The 25,265-nt window shown below is 50.4% G+C and overlaps 4 protein-coding genes across 4 annotated transcripts; all 4 read right to left on the reverse strand.

The window, feature by feature from the left end:
* Positions 1-861: 861 nt before the first annotated feature.
* On the reverse strand, positions 862-6,487 carry TGME49_218200 (UDP-sugar pyrophospharylase; the record flags this gene model as incomplete). Its single annotated transcript, XM_018779803.1, has 8 exons — positions 862-1,040; positions 1,589-1,668; positions 1,956-2,284; positions 2,962-3,048; positions 3,407-3,556; positions 4,169-4,271; positions 4,728-5,580; positions 6,397-6,487. The coding sequence occupies 8 exons, from the start codon at positions 6,485-6,487 to the stop codon at positions 862-864; spliced, it is 1,872 nt and encodes a 623-aa protein (XP_018634842.1).
* A 165-nt stretch (positions 6,488-6,652) lies between these two features.
* On the reverse strand, positions 6,653-8,660 carry TGME49_218195 (hypothetical protein). The gene is made up of 2 exons (XM_018779802.1): positions 7,542-8,660; positions 6,653-7,047 (listed from the first exon to the last, which is right to left on the reverse strand). Exons 1-2 carry the CDS (start codon positions 7,963-7,965, stop codon positions 6,935-6,937), a joined length of 537 nt encoding a protein of 178 aa, XP_018634843.1. The 5' UTR covers positions 7,966-8,660; the 3' UTR covers positions 6,653-6,934.
* Positions 8,661-10,829: 2,169 nt separating this feature from the next.
* TGME49_218192 (hypothetical protein) lies at positions 10,830-17,142 on the reverse strand. The gene is made up of 6 exons (XM_018779801.1): positions 16,131-17,142; positions 15,421-15,492; positions 13,991-14,314; positions 13,464-13,726; positions 12,402-12,463; positions 10,830-11,868 (listed from the first exon to the last, which is right to left on the reverse strand). Exons 1-6 carry the CDS (start codon positions 16,620-16,622, stop codon positions 11,402-11,404), a joined length of 1,680 nt encoding a protein of 559 aa, XP_018634844.1. The 5' UTR covers positions 16,623-17,142; the 3' UTR covers positions 10,830-11,401.
* TGME49_218188 (hypothetical protein) lies at positions 16,837-25,235 on the reverse strand. The gene is made up of 7 exons (XM_018779800.1): positions 22,990-25,235; positions 22,363-22,580; positions 21,466-21,572; positions 20,871-21,013; positions 19,179-19,550; positions 18,500-18,664; positions 16,837-17,716 (listed from the first exon to the last, which is right to left on the reverse strand). The coding sequence occupies exons 1-7, from the start codon at positions 24,673-24,675 to the stop codon at positions 17,651-17,653; spliced, it is 2,757 nt and encodes a 918-aa protein (XP_018634845.1). The 5' UTR covers positions 24,676-25,235; the 3' UTR covers positions 16,837-17,650.
* Positions 25,236-25,265: the final 30 nt, after the last annotated feature.

Below are 25,265 nucleotides of genomic sequence, written 5' to 3' on the forward strand. Positions count from 1 at the left end.
TCCAGCATCTGAGTCACTTCCTGTCGCTGTTAATGCGAGGCAGAACAGGCATCCGTTTGAATGAAGCGTTGAACACTGTCTCCGTTCTTGCACCGAGAGCGTCTCTCTCTCCCTCAAAAGACATGCCAGCCTTTGACCTCGGTAAAATCCGATTCTCGGTCGCGAGAGAGAAGTCGGCGAACGCCAGACGCTGCCGCTAAACTTCTCCTCCCCTCGCGTCGCCTCTGAGGCGCAAAAAGGAAAAACCTAAACTGCATGCGTCCCTAGAGCCTCACCTCCCCTGTCGACGCGCATGTTCAAAACACAGCTCTCTGTGTCACACCGTGCACACTCACGCGTATTCACAGTGCCGGTGTTCTCGCGAATTCCCTCGTCGTTCCCTGGACTCTTCGCGGATGACGCAAACGCTGCCCTGCCGTCCCCCTGCGTCACCGCTCTCTGAGCCTCACTTCATCCACCTTCTACTCACCTGCTTCTTCATCTCTTTCCCCTCAATGAACGCAACGTCTCAACAGGCACTCTCTCTCTCTCTCGCGCGCGCGCGAGCGCGCGTCGACCCAAAGATTGACAAGACCTCAATCGCAATCTTGCACCCTTTTCTCTCTTCTTCTCCCTCTTGTTCTTTCTCTTCTCCGTCTTCAACAGACACCCCACACCTGCCTGGCCGTTCTCGCCATTTTCTACGAGCTCCTGCGGCGCTCCGTCGTGCGACAGCCAGGGTCCAATGAACTGCATGCAACTGCAGGCGTCACTGGCAGCACACCTGTTCCATCCCTTGTCCAGCTTTTTCAATCTTTCGCGGCGCAGCGTTCGCTGCGGACTTCCCCGCATCGCTGTTCACCTGCAACTTGAACTCCGAAACTAGTTCTGAACTGTTTGTGTGGTTCCGACTCGTGTGTTTTCTGCAATGTACGTCTCTTTCTTCTCGAACCTGTACCCCCGCATGGCGCTCGCAGCCGGAACTTCTTCATTGTTGGAAACCGTCTTCAAAGGCCATCCTTCGTTCCTCACAACCAGCCTTTCCACCACAAGTTTCGCTCCTAGAAACACAGAGAACAAACTGTGAAACCTCCATCGAAACAGAAAACAACGCTTGCATGCATACTTGAAAGCACATGCACATTTGTGTCCATCGACCTTCATCTGTCCATTGCTACGTGTGTATCTATATCTGTATCGATGTCTATCTCTCTAGATCTACTTTTCTGTCTGCCTATATCCATCTACCTCTACCAATCTACACCTATCTATCAGTAACTAGCTGTTTAAGTGTAACGATCCCTGTGTACGTATTTGCCTTCTATGATCCGAATCTGAATCCATCCGGGTGTTTGTGTCTTTTTCTTTGACATCCACGCCAAAATTCTCTTTTCGCACAGGGAAAACTGGCACAGACCCCTGAGCGTTATTGCCTTTCGGCGACCGCAAGAAATTCATACACGCGGACTTGTAGCACTTGAAAATGACCGCGTTCCTGCGAAAGCCTGCATACTGCATCTGCTGTTCTGTCTGTTTTCGCGAGAGAGAAACGATCGTCGCGAGTGAGAAGTCTGCTTTTGGCGTCGAATTGCTTTTCTGCGTTTTATACCTGGCACAGCACGCAGAACGGCTGCTCCGTCCAGTTCGAGGTGTTTGATGAAAACGTCTCCCTCGACAATTAATGTGGACCTGAGAGGAGACAAGAACGAACGCCAACCGATGAGGCATCCCGTTTTTCCTGAGACGGACGTTTCCTTTCGTTCTGTTGCGTCTTTCCTGAGTCTCGAGTGTCTCTCAAAATCTTGTGTCGATTCAACTCTGCGTCGCTGAACACCCTCCCCCCCTCGCCCCCAATGTTCTTTGAGCCTTTGCCGAGGAAGCCGCGACGCCGAGCGCGGTCGTCTCCCTCTTCCTTTTCCTCCTTTCCTCTTGTGTTGCTTCTGTCCTGTTCCCCCTTCTCTTTTTTCGCCGCTTACGTGGAAGAGAGTTTGATCTTGGAAGCGCCTCGCAGTCTGCGGCGCATGCAGTCCTGTGAGATCCCCCAGGACGGAGCGAGAACTACGCGCGGACCCATAGGGTACACCACCCCGTTTCCGCAAACTGGCTTCGATTCTCCAATTTCAACTCTCGCTCCGACAGACTCAGCTGCAAGAGCGAGGAGACCCATGTTGTTCGCGTAGAGGTCGGACTCTCCCGACAGAGCGCATTCGGGTGGAATGCCTTTCACAGCCTTCTGTCTGGCGTCTTCAGCGTCGTTCTTCACGCAGCTGTAGCAGAACCAGCGATCGAGCTCGATGAAACCCACCTGGAAGGACGCAGCAGAAGACCGAAATTCTGAGCGGGCAGCTAAAGCGAAGCGAGAAGAACACAAGTGATGGGAAGGGAGACGAAGAAGAGAGAAGAAAAGACAGGCGACGAGGAAGGAGGCCGATACACATTCAAGAAAGGCAAATCGAAAAACAAAGAAGCTGGCCCATACGACGTGTGTGTGGCACCCTATGACCTGATGCATCAGCAGCTGTAGACTCATAGAATTCAATGCGAAAAAATTGACCTAAATATTCAGGCGTTTATTTCTACTAATATGACAGAAACACAGTGAGCTATAACGCCAATAAAAATACTTTAGACATGTGTGCGTATGAGATGCCTGGAAATAAATATATGAGAAAGAGGAATATTCATGTTTCCTACAGACACGCATATATATATATATATATATATATGCACATAGTTCTTACCTAAACATACTGTGCAAACATTAAAAGATAAATGAGTACCTATTTCTCCCATATATATATATATATATATCTACCTTTTTCGTACATAAGTAAAAGTACACAAATATCCAAAAAAGAGTATTCACTTTTCTTATATATATATATATATAAATTTCCTACATAAATAGAAATATGCATACGTATACAAGAATAACTCGATTCATTTTCCTCATATATATATATATTATATATGTTTGCTTACAGGAGTAGTGGGCGAGAAGAGACGTGGAAAGTCTTGCATCATGCACTCGAGTCGCGTAGGGGATTTGAAGCTCGTCTTTGTACCATCCTGAGAGTCAGACGAAAACGAGGACAGGAAGGATGGTTGTTGGAGAAATTCGTTCAACCAGCACAAAGAAAGTGAACTTCCACGCGACACAACAGCGAACCTTTATCTTGTAAAAAGACCCACAAGCACACATGTCGACTCCAGAGGAGAGAGAGGTCAAAGAGACTGGAGAGAAACACCGTCTCTGGATTTCTGCCTCCCTGCCTCCACATCTTTCTGGATTTTTACGTCCACTATTGGCGACTCCGCTTTGCCCATGTCCCCGGAATCCGGCAGATCTGAGTCATATGCGTCGCCCTGCACCTCTCTTTCGCTCTTGAGAATTCTCGACTCATCTGCAAAGAAGTCTCTGTCTCACCTTGTACTTCGGATTGACGAATTCGGGAACTGTGCCTCCAGTCATCTCAAGAACAGAGCAGTAAGGCTCGATGCTGAAGACGAGGGCGTTTGTGTTTCCTGGAAAGCTGCTGAAGCCTTCGCTCGTCGCACCATCTTCCCGGCCTTCGGCCTGCAGAGAAAAAGAAGGAATTCAAGCATACACAGATACCCAAAGAGCGAGGCAAAGACTCTGAAGACGGCGTGACGAAGAGAACGCGGGAGACGAAGCTGAAGGAAACAGTGAGCGAGATAGAAGTCCGAAAAAAGGAGACTCTGAGAGAGGAACTACAAGGCGAGACAACGGGAGAAGGAACGGAGAACAGCGACGCTTGACGAAGACGACAGAAATTCCGGACAGTGTTTTCCGAGACAGCAACAGAGACCAAGAGAGAAGACGGACGGGGGACGGGAGAGAAGGTCGAGAAGCATGCTTATTAGAAACAGCAGACTCACAAGAGCAAAGGGTGTCATGCGGTGCCGTCCTTCCAGTCGGATTCTCTTCTACTGTGATACCCGTTCGTTTTGGAAATAAGATGAAACATGTGTGACTTCCCTTCCTTCTTGGAAAGGATTGGCTTTTCTCGTCCTCCTCCCCTTTTTCTGCAGCGAGCAGAATCAAAGCAGGGAAGCATCGAAGGCGGCCGAGAACGGAGGTGACACAGACATCATGGAGGGAAAACAAGACGATGCTCGTTCTCTGTCTCTGAAGAAATTCCAGACGCCTTTACTTCTGCATTTTTACCTTAAGCAGAGGACCTAAGACGTTATATTCGACATTGATCGTGATGGACGATCCATCTTTTTTCTGCAGCTTGCAAATCGCCCCCATGGCCTCCGCAGGTTTCCTGAAAGAAATCAAAACAACTCGCGAAACTCACTGCGTGATATGCGCTATATACGAACACCCCATAATAAGGCAGACCCCCTAGCAGAAGCGCGATTTCTTCCAGCAATAGATCCCAGGACGCAACGATGAGAGTCTCCACAGACAGCGGTTTTCCTTTTTTCCTTTAAGCCTGGCCTTCACACAGAGCTCACCGGCAGTCCTGGAAGTTTCTTCAGAGCAAAGTTCTCAGTCACACTCCCGACGCACCCTCCACCCTCTCGGAAAAGCGCCCCCCGAAACGACGATCTACCTGCCTTGGCGCTCCCTTTATATTCCTCGTTCCCCTCCCTCAACCGTCAACCAGTTTTTTGTCTCGTCTCTGCATCGGAACACCGTGGATTCCTTCTCTTCCTTCCCTCTTCCTCGACCCTATCTCTCTCGTGTGTATGTACACCTGGCTGTCTGGGCTGCTCACCGAGGAACCGTGACGGTGTTCATCGCGAAGGCGCGTTCCTTCGACACACCCAGAGTCGCGGGGAGAGCTCTGAAGATCAGCGCGTTTGTGTCTTGGAAAAAGACGATCCACTTTTTTCCTTCTCGCTTCCAGCGTTCGACGAGGCCGTGCTGGTGGAGCAGTGTGTGTACGTCTCCATGTCCGTGAGGCTTCATGAGGACTTCAAATGGGTCGCAGAGGCTGGTCGCGATGTGCGCCTCGTTGTCTCGCAGCGCCGGCACTTTGCCTTGTTTCATGAACGTCACTTGATTTCGCGAAAGTCCGAAAAACGCGTTCTCCTCAAACAGAGAAACTGTCTTCTCGTGAGTGTCATCCGACGTCATGATGGCCAAGGGTACGCAAGGCGAACGCCCCGCGGAGACACTGTTCACCGCCTCTCCCCTTCCCTCCTCGCTTGCTCCTTCGCTTGTCGCTTCCACCTCCTCCTCGCCACTCGCTGCTTCTCGCGCCAGACCCGACTGAATCGACAGCAGATACTCGCAGTAAAGCTGCGCAAACGTCTTCCCTGTGCTCGTTTCGCAAGGCAGACCGATCTTGATGCCTTTGTACCCCAGGCGTTCTCCGAGTCCGCCTGCAACGAGGACGAAGGCGCAACTCCTCAGCTCCTCAGAGCCGAGAGCCTCTAAACGGGCAAAGGCCGCAGACCCCACCTCCACGCGCTCTCCGTTCGGATGACATGCAGAGAACGCCTCAAACGGATTCGCCCCCGCCTGAGAAGCCGCCAACAAACTTCGCGCGCGAGAAAGATACGCGCCCAAACCTCCAGGATACGAACTGTCGGCTTGCTCCAGCTGCCTGAACAGGCGACGCAGATCTGCAAAGAAGAAAGGGAGCAGGAATCAGACAGGGAACGAGGGGAAAACGCGATTTGTCTACTCGGGAGTCTGGAAAAGCTTCGCACTTCATTTCCCTCAAGAAAAGTTAAGAGTCCTACACGACATACGCATTCCGGGGGATGCGTCACAGACGCTCGAAAGCTGAACTCATTGCAGTTTAATCCGTCGAATTCCTCAGAGTGTCCAAAAGAACTTGGAGAAAAATACCGAATCTGGCGGTGCGCGAGGCACAGACGGCGCTCATGGGATTTCTCTTTCCCACACTGTCTCGTTTCAGACCTTTTCTCCACGAGGAAATCCATGTGGACATGGTTTCTTTCGAACTACGAAAACATGCTCAATGAATTCACATGCGGCGAGCAAGCGCAGCGAAAGCCTTTACATTCGCAGCGCTTGCAGGTGCCACAGACCTTCTCTCGCTTCACCCTTAGGCGCTTCAACGCGCAATATACACACACACAGGAGGAGGAAAATCCCCTTTCCTCTCCGTCTTCATCCACACTTATATATACACATGTATATATATATATATACATATGCACAACTCTATACACACATATATACATACATATATACATACATATATGCATACATACGCCTATCTATGTCCACGAACATACACAACTGTATAGTCAGATACATCTCTACCTACACAAGTGGATATACGTGCATGTCTGCGAATGTATGCAGGTGCCTCGTCGGTCCAGATGTTGAGGCAGACGAGCGAAGCGATGGAGGGGAGGAGACAACGCATGTCGAGTTTCGACCGAGTGGAGAATTTTTCGTCAACGCACCTTCAGGCTTGGCATCTGGAGGCATGAGATGACCCTGGTCCATTTCCTCCAGGCGCCTGCGCCATTCCTCGTCTTTGCAGAGGGTCGCCATCGCGTTTCCTTCAGCTTTCTTCACGGTCCGCTCCTCTCGAGAGCAGCTGTTCCTCCCTAAACAGACTCAGAGGGGGCCGGTCAGGCAAGTCGCGCCGTCTCGCGGAAGAGGAAATGAGTCAGAGAGAGCGGCGAAGCGCGGGATGCGAGGACAACGAACAACGCCGAGTGCGAAGAGAGGGAAGGCGCCGCGAGCGAGAAGGACGCAGATGTTCTTTCAGAAAGACTCGACAGCGTCTCCTGTCTTGCAAAAGAGATGCGCAGTTTAGCGCCCCAGATGGGATGTAGGTTGTTTCTTTGCAAGGCCTGTTTTCTCTCGCAAGAGAGGTGCAGGAATTCCGCCGCTCGTTTCGGCAGAAGACGCGAATCGACGAGGAAGGAAGCCGCCTGTCGTCGGTCGGACGCGAGAAGCGCGCCAGGTTCTGGGAGGCGAGACAACAGGTCTCTTCTAGGAGGGAAGGAAAAAGATCTCGAAAAAAAGGAAGCAGCGAGGACGTCTGAACGAGTCACACCAAGGACGTTGGACGACGGATGTGGCGTCGTTATTCCCGATTGTTTCGACTGTCGAAGGAAAAAAATCCGCAGAACGAGCACAGAAACTGGTCATCCAGTTGGAAAAACTGTCCTTTCTACCTCCTGAGGGACCGCAAAAAAAGCACTTGCTGCGAAAAAAAAGTCGAGGACTAACGTAAACCGAAACGCGCGCGCGCCGCCTCTCTCCAGTTGTGCCGCGAGGAGAGTGAGGAGACACTGACAGGCCTGCTGAGGGAAACACACGGACGCAGACATGTAGAGAAGGTCTTCTTCTTCGACGGTTGTCCGGTTTTTTCTTTACTCCCCGAAGAAGGCAAACAGAGTGAACTGTGGAGTAGCTACACACAGAAGTCGGGGAGGAAATCTGGCCGGAGCACTGTTCTTTTCGACGGCTTTGTCTCTTCTTCGAGAACAAATGCGAAAAAGGCAGTGGATGTGGACGGCACTTGTTTCCTCACCAGTTTCGTTCGCGAGCACTGCGAGAAAAGTGTAAAATCTGTTTCATGCCGTCACCCTCTCACCTGTCAAAGCTCTCCACCTCGTGAAAGGTCGAACTAAGCGTAAAGACGCGTGCGTGGCGGTTCTCTCGATGTCGAATTGCCGCCCTCCAGCGTTCAGGTTTGCGGCCAAGAACGTTGACTTCTTTCCTCCGAGAAGAGATGTCGAGCTATTCCAAGGAAAGCGCAGTGAATGCGAGGGAAAAGAACTCATGTCGAAAGCGTTTTCGAACGAGCAACACGGGGGAAGCCGCCCACCTCCGGTAGTGGCGAGACCAGATAATCTACGGCGCCTTCGAGGAGAAAAACTGTCTCGGGCCGACCTTCTTGGTTCTAAACGCCCCGCGCGACGGTCTGAAAAGCGAAAAGAAATAACAAGTAACGGAAACAACTGCGGACGGTGAGTTGTCCAGGCTTGCGTGGAAAAGTGCGTGGTTGTGTGCCCCATGCGTGCCACCGAGCCTTTTCTTCTGTGACAGGCGCTTCGGACTTGCCTGGGACGGGAAAGGAAAAGAGAGCAGAGGTCCGTCTTTGTTGATTCGTTCACGGCGAAAAACGGGGTGAAAGATTTCGGGGATAATGAAGTTCCGCCGAGGCTCGCTGGCGCTGTGTGTCCCGCCTCGCTGGATGTATTGAGAAGTGCCGTCTCGCACAGGAAAGGCGGGATGCAGAGCCCAGTTTTGCCGCCAGGGAGTTTCGAAGTTTTGCCATGTGCCAAGCCCAGGAGTTTCTCCAGCTTTTGTGACGAGATGCAGCACGAGTGCGTGCGCGGAAGTCGAGAAGAAGGGAAGAACTTCGAGAGAAGCACCAGGCTGCTACCGCTCAGAGCGGGACCCTCCCACCATGGAGCCTTGCTCGCTGTTTGCCTATAATTCGCAGGAAAGCGCAAGGTTTTTGGTTCTTTTTTGCCACCACCACGCACACCTGCCGTTACCCTTAACGAGAGACGTCGGCGCGCGTTTCTGCCTCTCGATTCTGCCTTTCGAGTCCCGACTTCTTGTCAGGCGTCGTTCGGAGCGCACACATACCCACACACAGACACACACACTGTTTTAGGCCAGAGAATCAAGAAGCAGAGAGTTTTCCTCTCAGAGAAGTATGGCGGGAAACGAGAAGCCGATTCGCGACGACCTTTTTCTCCTTTTCCGGGAGGTCTCAGAGGGACATGAATGCGTGAAAGTTCTGTAAAATGGCCGCGCTTCGTATGTCTATAGAGTGGTCACCAGCATGCGGCACAGGCATTTCGCACGCTTTTTCCAGGCTGTTTTAGACGGGGCGACTTATTCAGTCACGGCGTCTGTGGAGCGAAAAGCAGCAGTTTTGCGGCAGTCCCCGCCTCGACGCAGCAGCAGAGATGCTGTGGCACCTACAGATGGAGTACCCGTTGTGAAAAGAAAACCGGAAAAGTAATCGTAACTCATCGTCAGCCCTTCGTGCTGGAGAAGCTGGAATCTCAGACTCTAGCGGGAAGAGACGTGAAAAAGGCTTCGATCCTGCAGTTTCGAAAACTTTCTAAATCCCAGCCTAAGAAGGGGTAAGGTGGAGGAAAGTGCCCAGAAGGGTCTCCCCAGAACACCTTGTTCCTCTTTTTCTACTCGTTCGTGTACGGAGACACGCTGCGTTTCCATTTCCTCTCTGATGTAACGCTCCGGGGAGCGGATCTTCTGGAGACAGAATCGACATCCAAGACGAGAGGTGCACAACGCGCCTGCAAACTGCAGCGTGTTTCGCTTCCTTCAACGGCTGCCTCAGATGACAGAACAACTCTGCGAAAATCAAGGATTCTCGCTCGAGTGGCTTTCCTCTCGTCTCCTAACAAGCCGAAGAAGCTCTCTCATCGACCGACAGCTCACTGACGACAAACGCGAATCCGACATCATCCCCTTTCTTTGAACACACTTCCTTCTGGCCGTTAGTATGATCTCAAAGCAGCAGAAGCGAAGCTCCCCAAACACACGCTGCGAATCATTGAATCTACAACACACATGCTTTTTACTGGGAAAACAGAAGTCCTCTTCTGTTAACACCGCTCTGAGACGAGCGGGACATCTTCCGGTCTACTCCTGGCAAACTTTGCACTTTTGTCGATTTGCCACAAATCTGAATTCGTCTTGGATTTCTCAGGAGGACTCAGGTCCTTCTGCGCTGAGATGTACAGCAGCTTTCGTGGACTCGCCACACATGAATCTAGCGCTCCTGAAAACATTAACGGTCTGAGATCCCGCGGGAGAAGCCAGGAGTGGCTTCTGAAAAGGTGAATGGCCGCAGAGAAGTTGCCCGTGCGTCCGCCACTTCTAAACCGACAGTCACGCAAAGAGACAGCGAATTCCGGACTACCCACAAACACCCCAAACACACTGTGTCCTTGTCGGCCTTTTTTTTGTCTTCTGTCACCTCAGTACGAGCAGACTGTTTGCGCGCACCACTCGGACCCGCGTCTTTTTTCTTTTGCCGTTCGCAAGACGAATTAAAAGAGTATCCGTGTTCTCTGCGTACACGTGTGTCATTCTAGCAGCATTGAGGCGCCCGAGACCGGCCCTTCGATGTATAATTTTATCTTGGTAACTGTCTCTTCGTGGCCACTTGTCAAGCGAACCAGAACTTTATAACTCATATCGAATACACAGAGACATGATAGTACCTACGATACTGAATATGACTCCAGTTATGAGGTACAGACAACCAAGTTCTTTATGATTGCTGTACACCACCACCCCACTGGACTAAACATGGACTGTTTAGTCTTCCCACCAGATCTCTTCGGAATGGAGATCTTCAGCGACAACAAGACCTCACCGCCCCCGTCCCCAAACTTCCCTGGCCTCCGACTGGGATTGAGATTCTTTCAATTCCCTAACGTAACGAGGATTCGCCTCGCTGTTCTGTCACCTTGCAGTTGTGAAGTGGAAACTAAAATTTTGATGTCCTGTACAGTCGATCCAACAAGTTCTGACTTTCCATTACGTGGCGAAAGAGTTTACCTCGCGAGATCCTGAACGCGAGCAAATGCACCCGAGGAGCTTCTCAGGAGTGTGTACACCAAATACACGCCAGCTTCTCCTGAACCAGCGGTGGAAGCTGCACCACCGAAGATTTTTCTTGGAGGAGGTGAAGACAGTTTCCTTTTTAAAAGCGGTTGCATGTGCTGCAACGCCGGCAGTTTCCCGGCGAACTTCTATCGGCGCGTTAAAGAACTACGCGTGATGGAGCCTCTGGCACACAACTCTTGGTGGACTGTGACTCGTGACGGTGTTCTTCGTTTCCCTTCGACGGGTTCTTTGGAGAGACTCACACTTATCTGCATGCATGAGTCGCGCGACACTCGAGGGAAGGTCTCTAGAAAATCTGTTTCTTTGTCGCGGGAATATTCCACGTGACATGCGTTGGAGGCGCGCTCTGAGGCAGAAGCAAGTTGAACAGCATCGTCCGCGTTTTCCTTACAGAAGACAGCTCAAGCGCGATCTCCGACCTCCTTTCTGGCCCCTCTCCGCCTTCCCTCAGAACGCTTGCAAGCACAGATAACGCTTGTCAAGAAACTCCTCTAAAAATCTCGCGGAAACCGACATCTCTCTAGTGAGGCGTATCTTCCAATTTCAAAGACTCCATTAACGAAGCGAACTGGCACTTTGCCATCGTTCGCGCGACAAGGATACCCCTAAAACCAGACTCGCACGAATTCACAGCATTCACAAACATGCCGTACTATGCATAGAAACATGTATAATATGGCAAAATATAGAGGCGTCAGTTCACTTGTGCGTTTCTAGACGTTTCCAACTTCGAGTGCATTGGTTTCTGTTCTTTCCTCTCATTTTCTGGCTGTCGCTTCTCTTTCGGTTTCTCTCGGCAGGTCGTCTCCTCCTGTTTCGCCCTCGCATTCCCTGTCAAACCCCAGGTCGCAAATCGACACCGCTTCCACTGTGCGTCTTTTCCTCTTTGTTTTCCTGCACTTTCTCTGGTTCCTTTTCTCGCGCTCGGGCACCGGACCAACTGCCCCGAGAAGCGGCAAGCTCCACGCGTGGAAGAGCAGCCGTTCCAGAAGAAAACGAACGCGCCTTCCTGACGCCCCGCGGTTCAGGAAACCCAGAGCCGCGATTCCCCAGCTGGAGTGTGTCGACGCCCGGCGGCGGCAGCGATACGGGCGTCACAGGCACTCCAGGTCGTTTTTCTTTCGAGCAGGGAGAGGGTAGTGGAGAAGGAACAGATGAAGATGGCGACGAAGACTGCGAAAGCAAATCGAGGGAGTCTTCCTGCCGACTTGCACCTGGTCTCGAGAGACTCTGCGGGGTTCCGCCGCAGCTGCTCGGAGCGGAGGAGAACCCAGACGGAGGACGAGAAGACAAGTGGACTCCTGAAAGAAGGAAAGAAAGGAAGAAATACTTGTCGCTGAAGGTGCAGAAGTGAACAGAAAGACAGGAGGAAGTGAATATCCGCCTGTGTGCACCCTACTTTTTAAAAAAGGGAAGAGAGGAAACCGCCCTGAACCTGTTGCTCCCGTGGCGGTCGACTTGTGGTGGGTGACTCTGGTGGCGTAGTCCAACCTCACATATTATTCCTTTCTCTCGCCGTTCCTTCTTCCGTGAACGTGTGATCTTTCGTAAAGCTGCATCCTCTACTTTTTTGGGTTCATTTTATTTTTTTCTCTGATCACGGTAATCACTGATACTCGCTCTCTGTACCTTTGCTTCCCAGATGGGCGAACGCGCCGTTCACGCTGTACTCTGACGCCTCTGTCACCCTGTGTTTCTGCTTCACCGCATTTCCCCCAATTTTTGTGTGGTTTGCTCCTTCCTTCTTCTTGGGGCGGCCTCTCTGATTACATGGGAGCTCGTCGACATTTTAGCTTCCAGGCTGTACTTTCCTTCTCGTTCCCCTGAAACTCACCATGAGCACCCAGAGCAGCTTTCACCTCCTCGGGGACGCCTCCAACTTCCTCGAGCGCTGCACTGCAAACGGCAAACGACAATTTCCAGAGAAAACATGCGATATCGTCATTTCTTCTCCGCTAGTCAAAAAAAGGCTACGGCCTTTGATCCCTTATGGGGTATCGCCATCACCATCTCAGCTCTTTATATACATACACATATCTCCGTCTAACCTTGCATACCTATTCATACCTCCATCTAAGCTAGTTAGATATCTCTATCTATTTCTCCATCTCATTTCTTAATACATATATATATACATATATGTATTATATGCATATATGTAGATAAATGGATAACTTCTTCCACCGAGACTCTTTTTGTATATATATAGATACATAGATACATATAGGTATATTTATGTGTCAGAAAAATGAGAAGAATGTGGAAAGCGTTGTCCTTGAGAGTGGATCCGCAGTTGGCATTCTCTCATTAGACATTGGTATATTGAAAAGCGTATCAATTCCTCGATGTGTCGGCGTGGTTTTCGGAAGACTGTGTGATTGATTGCGAAGGCGGTATTTGCAGCAGACCGAGCGTCAAGGTTTTTTTTTCTCAGACAAGTGCAGGAAGGAGACTTTATCGAGTTTAGTTGACGACGGCCATGGAGAGACCGTTTCACGCTTTCCTGTCTTTCTGCGTCGGTACAGACGAGGACATGCGCGGTGAGCACACAGACGCTACGATACCCCCGAAGAATATTTTTCTACAAGTGGTTTCCTGTGTTTTCCTCGAGCCAGATGGTTTCCCAAGGCAATTTCTCTTTGCGCCCTCTTTCCTTGCGTAGGTCCCCAGGCCTCTCAGGCCTCTCACTAAGACTGCGACGAGTGCACTGTGTGCATTTACCTTCTGCTTCCACTCCTGTGTTCCTTTTCGTTTTCAGCCTGCTTCTCCCCTCCTCTGTGCTGTCTCTGTGTCATCCCTGACGTTGCGCGCTTCTCGCGTTTTTTCTGCGCGCGGGTTTCTCTCTTTCCTGCGCTCCGGACGCTTCACTGTCGGTCGCTCGTGTCTCAAAACTTACGCAAGCGCTTGTCGCAGAGCCTGGAGGTGGTATCTGAGGCTCTCCAAATGCGGCTCCATTTCCAGATTCGTTTGAGAGCCAGGGTCGAATCCGAGGGAGGAAGGTGGAGAAGCAGGTCGAGAAACGTCTGTCTTTGCCTGCGGCAGAATCTTTTTCTTTCGTGCGACTTTTACCGCCTCCTTGTGGCGATCTGTGGCTCGCCGCAGCTTCTCTTCCTGGGCGCGAACATCTCTCTGCAGTCCTTTGAGCGTTGCCAACAGTGCCTTATTGGAAAGCGCGAAAGCGGGGGGAAGGCAGCATGAAGAGAAAACAAGACAACTGGCGTTGAATATGAAGGACAATCGGAAAAAGGCGAACGCGACATGGACGGCAAGCGAACGAAGCTGACGCACACTGAAGTACCCTCTGGGCCATCTCGAGCGTCAGAATCGAAGGGGATTCTGCTTAGACAGACCTCACACGCGATTAACTCCCCTGTCCTCCTCGCTTCTCGTCCTCTCACGTTCCTCCGTTTTAGGCCGACTCACCTGCTTGCGACACAGAAGAGCCTGCAGGAACTTCTCGGCTTCCGCCTTCCTCCCTCGCTCGGCATCGACTTCCTCCTGCAGACTCCGAAGCTGCTGTTTCTTCTCAAACGCCGCGTCGTGAGCCTCCTTCACTCGCTTCTCCAACTGGTCTCGCGACGCGCGCTGCTGCTGAACAAACGAAGACTCTTCGCTGAGAGCACGACGGAAGCGAGAGTTCGCGGACCGCAGTTGCTCGAGAGTCCGAGACAGACCCCGACTCTCGCCCTCTGCGTCGCGGATCTTCTGATCGAGCTCGTCGCCGATGCGCTGAAGCTCCTCCTTCTCCTGATCAAGGTTCCAGAAAAACAAAGCAAGAAAAAGAATACATGCCGGCAGAGGACGCTCTGTCGGACCTGACACACAGCCTTAGTCGTCTACCTAAATACATGTCTGACGCACATGCACACATATATGTTGACCTATATATATATATATGTACCCACAGATGAGATAAGTATATATATATATATATATGTACCCACAGATGAGATAAGTATATATATATATATATACATATGTACCCACAGATGAGATAAGTATATATATATATGTATATATATATATGTATATGGTGCAGGTATATATGTGAGAACGCCTCTAATACATAAAGACATATACGTGGAAACACATGTAGATGTATATATGTATGTATGTATACCCGTATATGTATGTGTATGGATATGCATATTTGAGAAGCCTAGGTTCAGGAGGTTGGTTGTAGCTGGGGTCTCGTCGACCATGTGAAAAAGCGTTTTGCGTGGAAGAGAAATGGACATCTAACGATTTGTCTGGAGGGACAACTCCGTGGAGGTACACCTGGTATCGACCAGAAGGGACTCTGGGCGTTTCGATCTAAAGAAAACGCATTTACTTCTATTTCGAAAGATACACAGGCATGGCTGCCTCCACACACAAATCTCCATTTGATGGAAAGTCCAGGTGTGTATCTACACTTCGGGGCAGGCTGCGAAAGGGGAGAGGAAGTGCTTCAGGTAATATCAAAAGAATGAACAAGTCCGTTTCCACGACACAAACTGTCCTTTCCTTCTAGGAAATACATGCGTATAGACATGTTTCTACATTTCTATAAGAGTATATATATATATATATATTTATATATAGTCGTATGCATGTTTATGTGCATATGCTCGATTACGTATGCATATCTACATGACTATATACATCTACCTATATATGTACATATGTGCATACATATGCATACTTATGTAATATATATATATAAGTATATACGTATATATGTGTATATCCATGCATATATTTATGCTATTGCGCTGCAAGAGGACAAAGACATCTTTGCTTTCTGTTGTCGTTTCGGCTCGGAAAGCAGACGGAGAAATAGGTTCCAACAGAGAGAGGACTCCCAAGAGCACCTGCCCTGCTTTGATGATGTAATACGCCTGAGACCTCTCGCCGCGGCCCTCGCCCTCCTCCGGCTGAACTTTCTAAAAACACAGAAGAAAAGCCAGAACCTTGAAAACTCGGAGGTTGACAAGAACTCCAAGGTGACCTCAAAAGTACGCGTGCCCCTGCACCTATTCACATACTCATGCTTATATTTACATACATTTATATACATTTGTATACATATATATACATGTATATACATATATATGTATACATATATATACATTTACACACATATAATATATATATATATACATATATGTACATATATATACTTATATATACATATATATACTTATATATACATATATATACATATACACACATATAATATATATATATATATATATATATACATATATGTACATATATATACATATATATACATATATATACATATATATACTTATATATATACATATATATACATAGATATGTGTGTATATGTATGGGTGTATAGTAGAGCGAACTCGTGAGAAGAAAGCAAGACGATGTCAGATTTGTAGGCGAGATCGTGTCCGTCTGTTTCCTTTTCTCTGCACCTCATCGGCACTGTTTTGAGTACCGTTTCGATTCAAGACATTTGGATGGTGCACCTCGATTTGTGCGTTTTCAAAGAATGGACATCTCTGCAAAAGTCGCGAGAAGCAAGCGCGCGCCTGTGCATCCCGTTTACCTGGACTACGACGGCGTACTTGCTCTGCAGACTCGAAATCTTCGCTTTCCTCCTCGCCGCCTCCAGGGCGAGGCGATGCCGCTCTTCATCGACTGCTCTCTGCAGACGACAGTGTCGAGAAGGCGGGGAAGCAAGGCAGGAGAACCAAGTGAGGAAAAGGAGGAGAGACGCAGAAAAGAGAGACCGGGGAGAGGGATACAGCGAGGGGAACTGGAAGGCAGAGAAGGAGAGGAGCGAAAGCGAAGCGCGAAGTAGAACGAGAAAGAACGAGCGACCAAGAAATGCGGACGGGGAAGGCAGAAGCAGGACAGGATGAAAGGAAACAGAAGAAACACACATGGAAGAAGGAGAGAAGGAGGACAAAGGAGGAAGAAAGAGGAAACGAGAAGAAAAAACGAGGCACGAGGAGAGCGTGTGTAGCTTGGTAATTGCCGTCAGAGTGTGAAAAGAGCGAGAGGCACTTCGACTCAACTGCGTCGAGTGCTTGCGCATATTTGGTGAGTTTCTTTGTTCCTTGGTCCATCGTCGAAAAGCTGTCTGTCTTTGCTTCCACCTCCCCCAGAAAAGAACTTCTGGAAAGCGCGTTGACTCGCAGATCGCCCTTCACCGCCCCTCTCCGGCTGCAACGGCTTCCGGAGCTTTGGCACTCTTTACGCGTTCACGTAGAGGCATCTGCGATAATCTGTGTGTTTCAGAGACTGTTCAGGCCGCCAGCATCTCCATTTATCGTCTTCCATTTATCGTCTTCATCCCTCTGTGTTTCGTCTCTTTCTCGTCTGTCTCCCGGCCGCGATGCGTTTCCGCCCTCGTCGCGGGTGTGTACCTACAGCTGCGACCTTGGCTAGCTCGAGGCGGTGTTCTGCCTTGAGAATTTCTTCTTCGATCGTATGCTGACTCTGCAGTTTTTCATTCTCCGCTGCTGTGACTGCCTCGGTCTGTTCTCGCAACTGGGCGCGCAGTCGGTTCGCCTAAAAAAAGAAACGACTCGAGCTGTCGCGCTGTCTGAGCACCGAGAGAGAAAGCCATTTACTCGCGCCCTGTGGGTGACCGCTTTACGCGCCCAGGCGTCTCCTTGCGTGGAGAGGACAGGAAGGAGAAGGAGAAGAACTCGCATGCGCGAAACACAATTTCGACCGAGTTCCCCGTGACCCAAACCTCCGGCCGCATCAAGCTATCCGAACGAGAATCCGCGTCGGCGGCGTTGTCGCCTCCGCGGCATCTCCGGACAGAGTTCGGAAGAGGTGTGTTTCACTGGTACGCGCGCATTTTCGGAAACGGAGGAGAAAAAGGAGAAATTCCAACGTTCAGGAGAGTCTAGTGAAGGCCAGACGCAACATCCCGTGAGAGGAAGGCAACAGCGAATCGATGCAAATTAGGGCAAACCGGAGAGATCGAAAAAGCGTTCGAGACGCAGGCGACTCACGTCCAGTTTGAGCGTGTCTTGTTCCACGCTGACGATGGCTTTTTCCTTCTGTGTGCTCTGAACTTCTCTCTTGAGGAAGTCGCATTCTAATCGCAAATCAGCCACAGTGCTGTCCAGAGCTGCAGCCTCGGCTTCCCGGCTCTGCAGGGCTCTCTGAGACTTTCTGAAATCAACAAATCGACAACAGAGACGCAAACACCGAGCTCTCCTTCCACATAGAAGGCAAACACCAGCGAAGACCAGAATTGACTGTGCTAGGCAGTGCTCTACTTGTACATACACGCATATATATATATATATATACATATCTATATACATATCTATATGTACAGGTGGAATACTTGTATATATACGTTCATCTTTATATATATATATATATACATATATGTATGTATGTATATGCATGCATCTGCTTATATCTGTGCACATTTATACGTTTGTATACATAACTGTTTAAGTGCTTTATACGCATGCAGTTGCCGCTCCCCTCAAATCGTCGATGCGGCCTTCTCTCGCTGTCTACGCTGGTCGACATGCACGCAAGTGTGTGCAGCGATGCATGTGAATGCAAAAAAAGCTTCGAAGCAACGGAGTGGACAGTGGTCAGAAGAAGTCGAAGGAAAACTTTGAAGATCTCACCTCAGCTCGCTCTCGAGCCGTTTCGTTTCTGCGTTCAGCATCTGACACTGCTGGCACTGTTGCGTCAGAATCTGTGAGAAGGAGACCCAAGAGCATGCGTCGTCTTCTTCTGTCCAGGCCTCTCCATGTCAAGATCACACTTGTTTTTTCACAGCTTGATGCCTTTTCACAATCTGATGTGTTTGGTTTATTCATCGCCTTGCTCTAGAAAAATCTTTACAAACTTTACACAGCTCGCGACATTGAAAAGGACGCATGCGTCACTTCTGTCACCTCGCGAGGAGGAGACGGCAGAAAGGTCACACACCTCCTCAAGTTTCGAAATTTTTGCGAGAAGTTCTCTTTTCTCTGCAACGCCGCGGAGCCCCGCGACTCTCGCGACCTTCCTCTGCATCAACTGAGACTGGAACTCGACGGCGTAGAGGAGCTCCTGCTGTCGCTGTCTCTCCTGATCGAGCTTCTGAAGTTGAAGCTGCGAAAAAGGGAAGAAGAAGCGAACGGAAAAACGCTAATAACGGGGACAGAGACGAGATGGAAAATGCTGAAAAGCGGCCGCCTGCCGCCGGGATAGAGCTCTCTCGACAGGTGTATGTAAAGTTCAGGGACGTAGTGATGGAGGCATCGACGGACGTTCGGCAGACAGAGAATGTCGCACGAGGAGCGAGGAAACAGAGGACAAGAAAAGACAGGGCGCTTCGTTGGGGTCGGGTGTCTTGCGTTTTCCTTGAGTTTCTCCTCAAAGAAGAGAATCGCTTGGGACGCTGACGGCATGCGAGCGACAACCGTCAGGCGTCCGTCCATCCCGATATCCACCGGAACATTTGTTCATCCTCATGTGTGTCTACGTATTCCTTTATGCACATGTGAACATATATATATATATATATATATATACATACACATACATATACACATATACACACGTATATATATATATATATATATATATCTGTAGGTGGTATTCTGTGTATTTAGAGTTGTCTCACTCCAAGGTTTCTCAGAGCGGCTTGTGAACTTTGGATTTCAGCCTGCGTCGTTCGATTGATCGTCGCTTGAGACGCGAACTGTTGGCAAGCTTCAAAGAGTTCTTCATGGCTTTTTTTGACTTGTGTTTCGAGGTGGTTGTACGTCGTTTCAACGCGTCTGCAGAACGACTCGGTCTGGCGAAGGACGTCGTCTTTCTCCTTCGAGTGGAGAAGTTCTTTGTCCAGCTGGCGCTTCGCCTGCTCGCGTCGCTCTGTCAAGGCAGCGAGCGCCTGTCGCTTCGTTTCGAGCGAGAGAGTCAAGTGCTCCACTTCGGCGCCGTCGCGAGCGACTTGTGCCCGCGCAGCCGCGAGCTCCGCGCGGAGGGCCTCGCCCTGAACCGGAGAGAGAAAGAAGGAGAAAGAAGGAGAAAGGAGGAGAAAGAAGGAGGTGGGGAAGCGGGCGCGAATCGACAAGACAAGAACTGAGAAAGTCGAAAAACGAGGGGAAAGGACGCGCGAGAAGGAAGGCAGCGCGAACGGGAGAGAGAACAAGAGAGGTGAGAACACAAACGAAAGAGAGACGGGTGAAGGAGAAGGAGAAAAACGGAACGAGAGAAAAAGCGTTACACACACAGAGAAAAAGATGCGGCGGCACCGAGAAGAAGAAGGAAGCGAACGCCGGGGGAAGCTCGCGAAAGAGACAAACAGGAAAGGAGAAGGAGATCGGCAGGCTCCTAAGTCGGACGGTGCCAGCTGTGACCGCAGAACTCGTCAACTTGAACTGAAGGAAAAAGGGTTTTTTCAGCAGGAGCAGCGGCTACCGATTCAACTGTACCATCTCTGCTCTGCAAAAACGAGAGAACTTTGTTCCGGTAAGCCAAGACCTGACGATGCATTCACAGTTGCCTTGCGTCTTGAAGAAACTCAACAAGGAAAGGCGAACCGGAGAGGCGAACAGCAAGACACAGAGTGGCAGACCCAGACGCGACGGGCAGAGAGAGACGAAACAAGGAAAAGACGAGAAAAAACACAGAAGACAGAGGATCCGCGCGCGGTCATAACAAGAAGCGACTCTCTGGACCTTCAAGGTGCCACAGAACGTCCATAGCTTTTCAAAACCCCGCATGCAACAACAAAAAAGTGATTTCTTTCATGTTTTCTCCAAGTATTCCCCGGCACTGGGGATCACACTCTCTCCGATGGACGCTGCAGCTGTCGGGTCTTTCTTTCTCGACTGGCGAGGCTGGAAAATGTGCATGCATCGCGAGAGACAAAATGCAGCAACTCACGCACATGCACTTGTAGGCACGCGCAGGTGCATGCGAGCACACCGGGACAGGCCGGAGCCGAAAACGAGGCCATGTAACATTCTTTTCTTTGGGGTACCTCCTGATAAAAACCGGTTCATATCGGCCTGGATACTTATATATATATATATATATATATATATATATATATACATGTACGTGTATGTCCAAGTGCCTCACAGCCGTAGTCTCAAAACAGTACACGCACATATATATATATATATATAGAGAGAGAGAGAGATATGTATACCTTCATGAGTAGATGTAACTATTCGTATATATATATATATATATATATAAATTTGTATCTGTCCGAGGCTCTTCCAGTATTTACGTCGTTCTTTTCATGGGCGCTGTTTGTGTCGGACGCCCTCAAATGTGGTTTTGGTGTAAAAAGGTTCCTCACAGCTTCGTGGACGGCGGCGAGACGCGTTTTAGCAGCAGCGAATTCTCCGCGGAACTTCTCAAGCTTTTTTTCTAACTGATGAACTTCCCTCTGGAGCGCGTCGTTAGCTGATTGCTGCTCAGCCGTGAAGGAACGGAGGCGTCCTGCGAAAAGGGGAGAGTTTGAGCAAAGAATGTCAGAGCAGACTGCTGGAGAATCGAGGGAGAGAACCGAGCAGTAAATCTCGGAAGCAAAAGACAGGAAAGACAGGGTCGAAGACAGAGATGAAGCTCGCTGAAAAACGTCTGGTGGAAACGGGAGACAGCGATCTCCAACGAGGCGATAGCACTTTGAACGAAGACAAAAGTCTCCAGCGCGAAGAGCGAAGAACCTTGAAGAAACGACGCGAAACAAGGCTTGAAAAAAACGGGGAAAATCTAAGAAATGGGGACAACAGAACAAACTCGAAACGAGCGAAGGCGCATCAGACAGCGAGCTTCCATTCGAAAGCTCAAACCTGCTTTCTGCAGCATACTTACATCTGAGGTCGCTGCATATCTCAGATAAGAGAAGAAACCGCGACATGCAAAGGAGGAGCAGACGGTTTTACGTTTACCTAATTTCTCGAGTTTCTGCCGAACCTCTTCTTGAGCGATGCCGTAACGCGCCGCTGCATCTTTGAGGGATTCGTCTCGCTGCTTCATGCCCTCCAGAGCTGCTTCCCTGAGGAACAAGACACGGACGCACTCAAAAAAGAGTGGAAAACCACCCGAAGCAGACGCTTTCTCTTCCCCCTTCCTCGTCTTCTGTCCGTCCTCGCCCTCTTCTTCAACTTCCTCGCCTTCTTCTTCAACTCCTTCTCTTGCTTCTTCTGCCCGGCACTTTCCAGGATTCTTTGTCAGGATTCTTTGCCAGGATTCTCTGCCAGTATTCTTTGTCAGGAATCTTTGCTCTCCGCGCCGAGATTTTTTGACAAATGTTTTCCGAAAGTGCGAGAATCGGCCCGAGACAAAAGGCAACAGAACGCGCATGCGTCTTAATCGCTACCGGCAGCAGACGTCCTACGGTCTCATGCCCCTATCGCCACTGCTCGGTATATCTCTCTGTGCACGAACGCGGTGTTGGTCCCTCTCTCCAGTCGCACCTAGTTGTAGTTCTGCAGCTCTAGAGCTACCCAGCGACTTCCACTTGGGTAAAAAAACAGATACTCTCGTACAAATACACATATATGCATGCATGCATGTGTGCATGTATGTATGTATGTGTGCATGTATGTATGTGTACGTGCGTCTCTGTCTGTATCGACATTTTCCTGTTTTCATGTATCGACATCGACGTTGCCAATCTCTCTCAATATATATATATATATATATATATGAATAGCAATTTGAACCTACAGTGTATACCTGTATGCACAGATGTATATATGCGCATATGTATACGTATATATATATGTATTTATATATTTATATGCACGTAAATATGGATATGTTGAATGTCAGAATGGACGTACCACTGCTCAATGACTTGACGGCGATCTTCTTGCACGCAGCGAAATTGTTTTGTGGCGGCCTGAAGTTCGAGTTTCAGAGTTTTTGCGTCTGTGGCTTTTTGGTAGAGTTCCAGTTTTTCTCGTTGGACCTCCACGCTGAGTTTCTCGATCTGCAATTTCAGCTGCTTCACCTCGCGCTCATCTGCGCGCTGCAGACGCTCTACTTCGAGTCGGTCGTCCTGCGGACAACGCAGAGAAGGACGGCCTGCCCTGCAGACGCGTTCGTCGATTCCACACAGACCTTTTCGTCGCCGCGTTCTGGAGACACGAAGCGTATTTGCAGGATGCAAGAACCGTCGTTTTCGGAGACAGTTTCGCGCTTTGAAAGAGACGGCCGCACCCAGTGAAGAGCCTCCGACGTCTGCTGTGTGACCCCCGTGTAGGTTGCGTTTCTGCGTTGCAGGGGGAGGAGACGCGTGAGCGAGCGCGTCTTCCTTGTCTCTGTAGGTTTTACGTTTCCGACGATCGCTGCCTCACTGTCTCTCCTTTGTCCTTTTCTCTCTGAGTTCCGTTCCTCGCTTCGTGCACTGCTCGCCTTCCCTGTGTGTGCTCTCCCTGGAGGCACCGCAGGTTCGATCCGCGATTTACCTGTTTTCGTTTCTCGGCCGCGACCCACTGTTTGAGTTCCTCTTCATTCCAGTTCATTTGCAGCTTGAATTTGTCGACTTTTTCGCTGCTCGCGAGGAGATGCGCTTGCACAGAGAGAAGCCGTTCTTGTTGAGCAGCGATTTGATTTTCGACGTTCTTCTTCTCGCTCGCGACTTTCCCAAGGTGCCGACTGTGGAGGTCGGCAACGTGACTCTCTGTCTGGGCTGCTTCTCGCTTCGCGTCCGCGACGCCTGCGAGCGTCTTCACTTCTGCAAGCAGCTGTCGAAGATGGATCTCCATCAGCTTCGTTCTCTCTTCTCGCTCCGCAATCTGCAGATTCAGCGCTCGCGTCTTCTCGAGAAACTCCACCATCTCCCCGTGCAGGCGACGGTTCTCCGCGTTCGCCACCGACGGCAGCAGGTCGTCTCTCAGCGAAGCCTCGAACGGCTGCGTTTCGCGTCGTTCAGGAAACTCCGGAAGAGCTGGGGAGGCCGGCGCAGCGCTGGCAGACGGGGAAGACGGGGGGCACAAGGACGTGGATCCTTCAGCAGGAGAAAGAGACGAAGCAGAAACAGAAGAAGAAGGAGAAGAAGGAGAAGGAGAAGACGAAGACGAGGATGGGCGAACAGAGGCGAGTCGAGCACCCGTTTCTTCTTCGTATCGGGCAACTGGTGAGAGAGGCGGCGAGGGAAGGTCCTGGTCCTGTTCGCTTGAATGAGAGAGGAGCGGCAAGCGAGACAAACGCGTTTGCGAAGACGCCGACTCTGGGGGGAAACGGGGGGGCGAAGAAGCGAAGAAATCCTCTTTTTGTGCTTCGAAGGAGGACGGTGAAAGGGCATGCTTTCCATTGTAGCGCATGCTGCATCCGTCGACGTCCTCTGGAAGGTGCAACGCAGCGTCCTGGTTGGAACAAAGACGCTTTGGAGAAGGAAATGGGTCCCCAAAACTCCGGTGATATCGATTAAGGGGAGTTTCTCCGTTTTTCATCTCTCCTCCTTGTTCGCTTTCTCCTGCGCCCTGCGGTCTCTGGCGCTTTCCGTCCTCGCGAGTCCTGTCGTCATTTTCTCCGTTCGGAGAGCGACCGTCGTCGTTCTCCGCAGCGGTCTCGCTCTGGTCGAGAGAAAACTCGTCGATGGCGGCAGACGACAACGGGTCTCCGTTTCCAGCTGTCATTTGCGTCTCTTGTCTTCTGTCTCCGTCTCCTAAGACTTCTCCTACTTCACTCTTTTCGTCTTCACTTTTCTTCGCGAGAGCTCCCGCTGCTGGCAGCTGGGTCTGTTTCTCCTGTCGGGGTGTCTCTTCCTCCTTCTCTTCTTCAGAGGCCTTTTCTCCTCTCTCTTCCAGCTCCTTCTCTGTCTCCACTCTTTCTCCCTTCACTTCTGCGTCCTCTTTTCGTTCCTCTCTCTCTTCTTCCCGGCTTCTTTCTCCGTCTCTCTGCGCCGTCATGTTGACGTCTGCGGGTGGAAGAGAAGCGACAGAGAGCTCTCGGAGTCGAGATTGCTGCCATCCTTTTCCGTCTTCTCGAAGAGGAGAGCCTTCGTCGCCTGCCGGTGCGTTCGCGCCCCCCTCTTCAGCTCCAAGCAAGCAAGCGCGCTCGTCGTGAACAAGAGGTCCCGGGAGAGAGAAAGAGGAAGAAGAAGAGGAAGAAGAGTGAAGATGATTCATAGCATCTGTTCGTTCGTCCATGGTTTTTAGGTGGAGAGAAGAAAAGAAGACACGGGTATGCTGCTAAGGTCCAGCGGAAAAGCGAAGATACGCAGACATGGTAGCAACCGCGCGGTGCGTTTGAGCGCTGGCGTACATTGTTGGGGAGCGCCTCAACTGCGGCTGGTTCTCAGTTCGCTAACGGGCGGTGGAAGTTTCTCTGGGAGTGGGGCCCCGTCCGCGCTTTGTTTTTCGTCTTTTAATTCTGAATGGAGAGAAATCCGATGTTTTATCCTCCGGACGAGGCGCCGTTTGCACTGAAAAAAAAGAAACGCAGGCAATGCGGCGGCAAGACGCGCGCGGCTGTCTCGACAACTCAAACAGCTGCTGCACGATCCTCCTCCTGGAGGGGGAGCTGTTCCTGGAGAGCGCGAAGGAACGGCGTTTTTGTTCGTCCAGGAAGGAACGCTCTTTTAAAGCTGGGAAGTCCGAGGCCAAAGCGAAACAGGAGTCGCTTCGGAGAATAACAGAGAACGCACGGTGTGATGTTCTTTTCTCGTCTATTTCTCCTGCTTCGTCCCCTCCGGAGGCCTTGGCCCCCCCCCCCCCCCGCCCAAACTTTCGCGCATCTG

This window comes from Toxoplasma gondii, chromosome XII (assembly GCF_000006565.2).
Source record: "Toxoplasma gondii ME49 chromosome XII, whole genome shotgun sequence".
NCBI lineage: Eukaryota > Apicomplexa > Conoidasida > Eucoccidiorida > Sarcocystidae > Toxoplasma > Toxoplasma gondii.

Bases quoted from the DNA above. Each gene is read 5' to 3' on its own strand.
- TGME49_218195 (XM_018779802.1), bottom strand. From the start codon at position 7,965: ATGGGGCACACAACCACGCACTTTTCCACGCAAGCCTGGACAACTCAC. The intron at 7,048-7,541 runs GTGAGAGGGTGA...TTCCTTCGACAG, and splicing joins GAGGTGGAGAGCTTTGACAG to TCGAAACAATCGGGAATAAC.
- TGME49_218192 (XM_018779801.1), bottom strand. From the start codon at position 16,622: ATGCGCAAGCACTCGACGCAGTTGAGTCGAAGTGCCTCTCGCTCTTTT. The intron at 13,727-13,990 runs GTGAGTCGGCCT...CTTTCCAATAAG, and splicing joins CTCTTCTGTGTCGCAAGCAG to GCACTGTTGGCAACGCTCAA. The intron at 11,869-12,401 runs GTGAGTTTCAGG...TCCTTCTTTCAG, and splicing joins AGCTGCTCTGGGTGCTCATG to GAGTCCACTTGTCTTCTCGT.
- TGME49_218188 (XM_018779800.1), bottom strand. From the start codon at position 24,675: ATGGACGAACGAACAGATGCTATGAATCATCTTCACTCTTCTTCCTCT. The intron at 22,581-22,989 runs GTAAATCGCGGA...CGTTGTCCGCAG, and splicing joins CGGCCGAGAAACGAAAACAG to GACGACCGACTCGAAGTAGA. The intron at 18,665-19,178 runs GTGAGACAACTC...CCTTTTTCGCAG, and splicing joins CCGCTCTGAGAAACCTTGGA to CTTCAACTTCAGAAGCTCGA.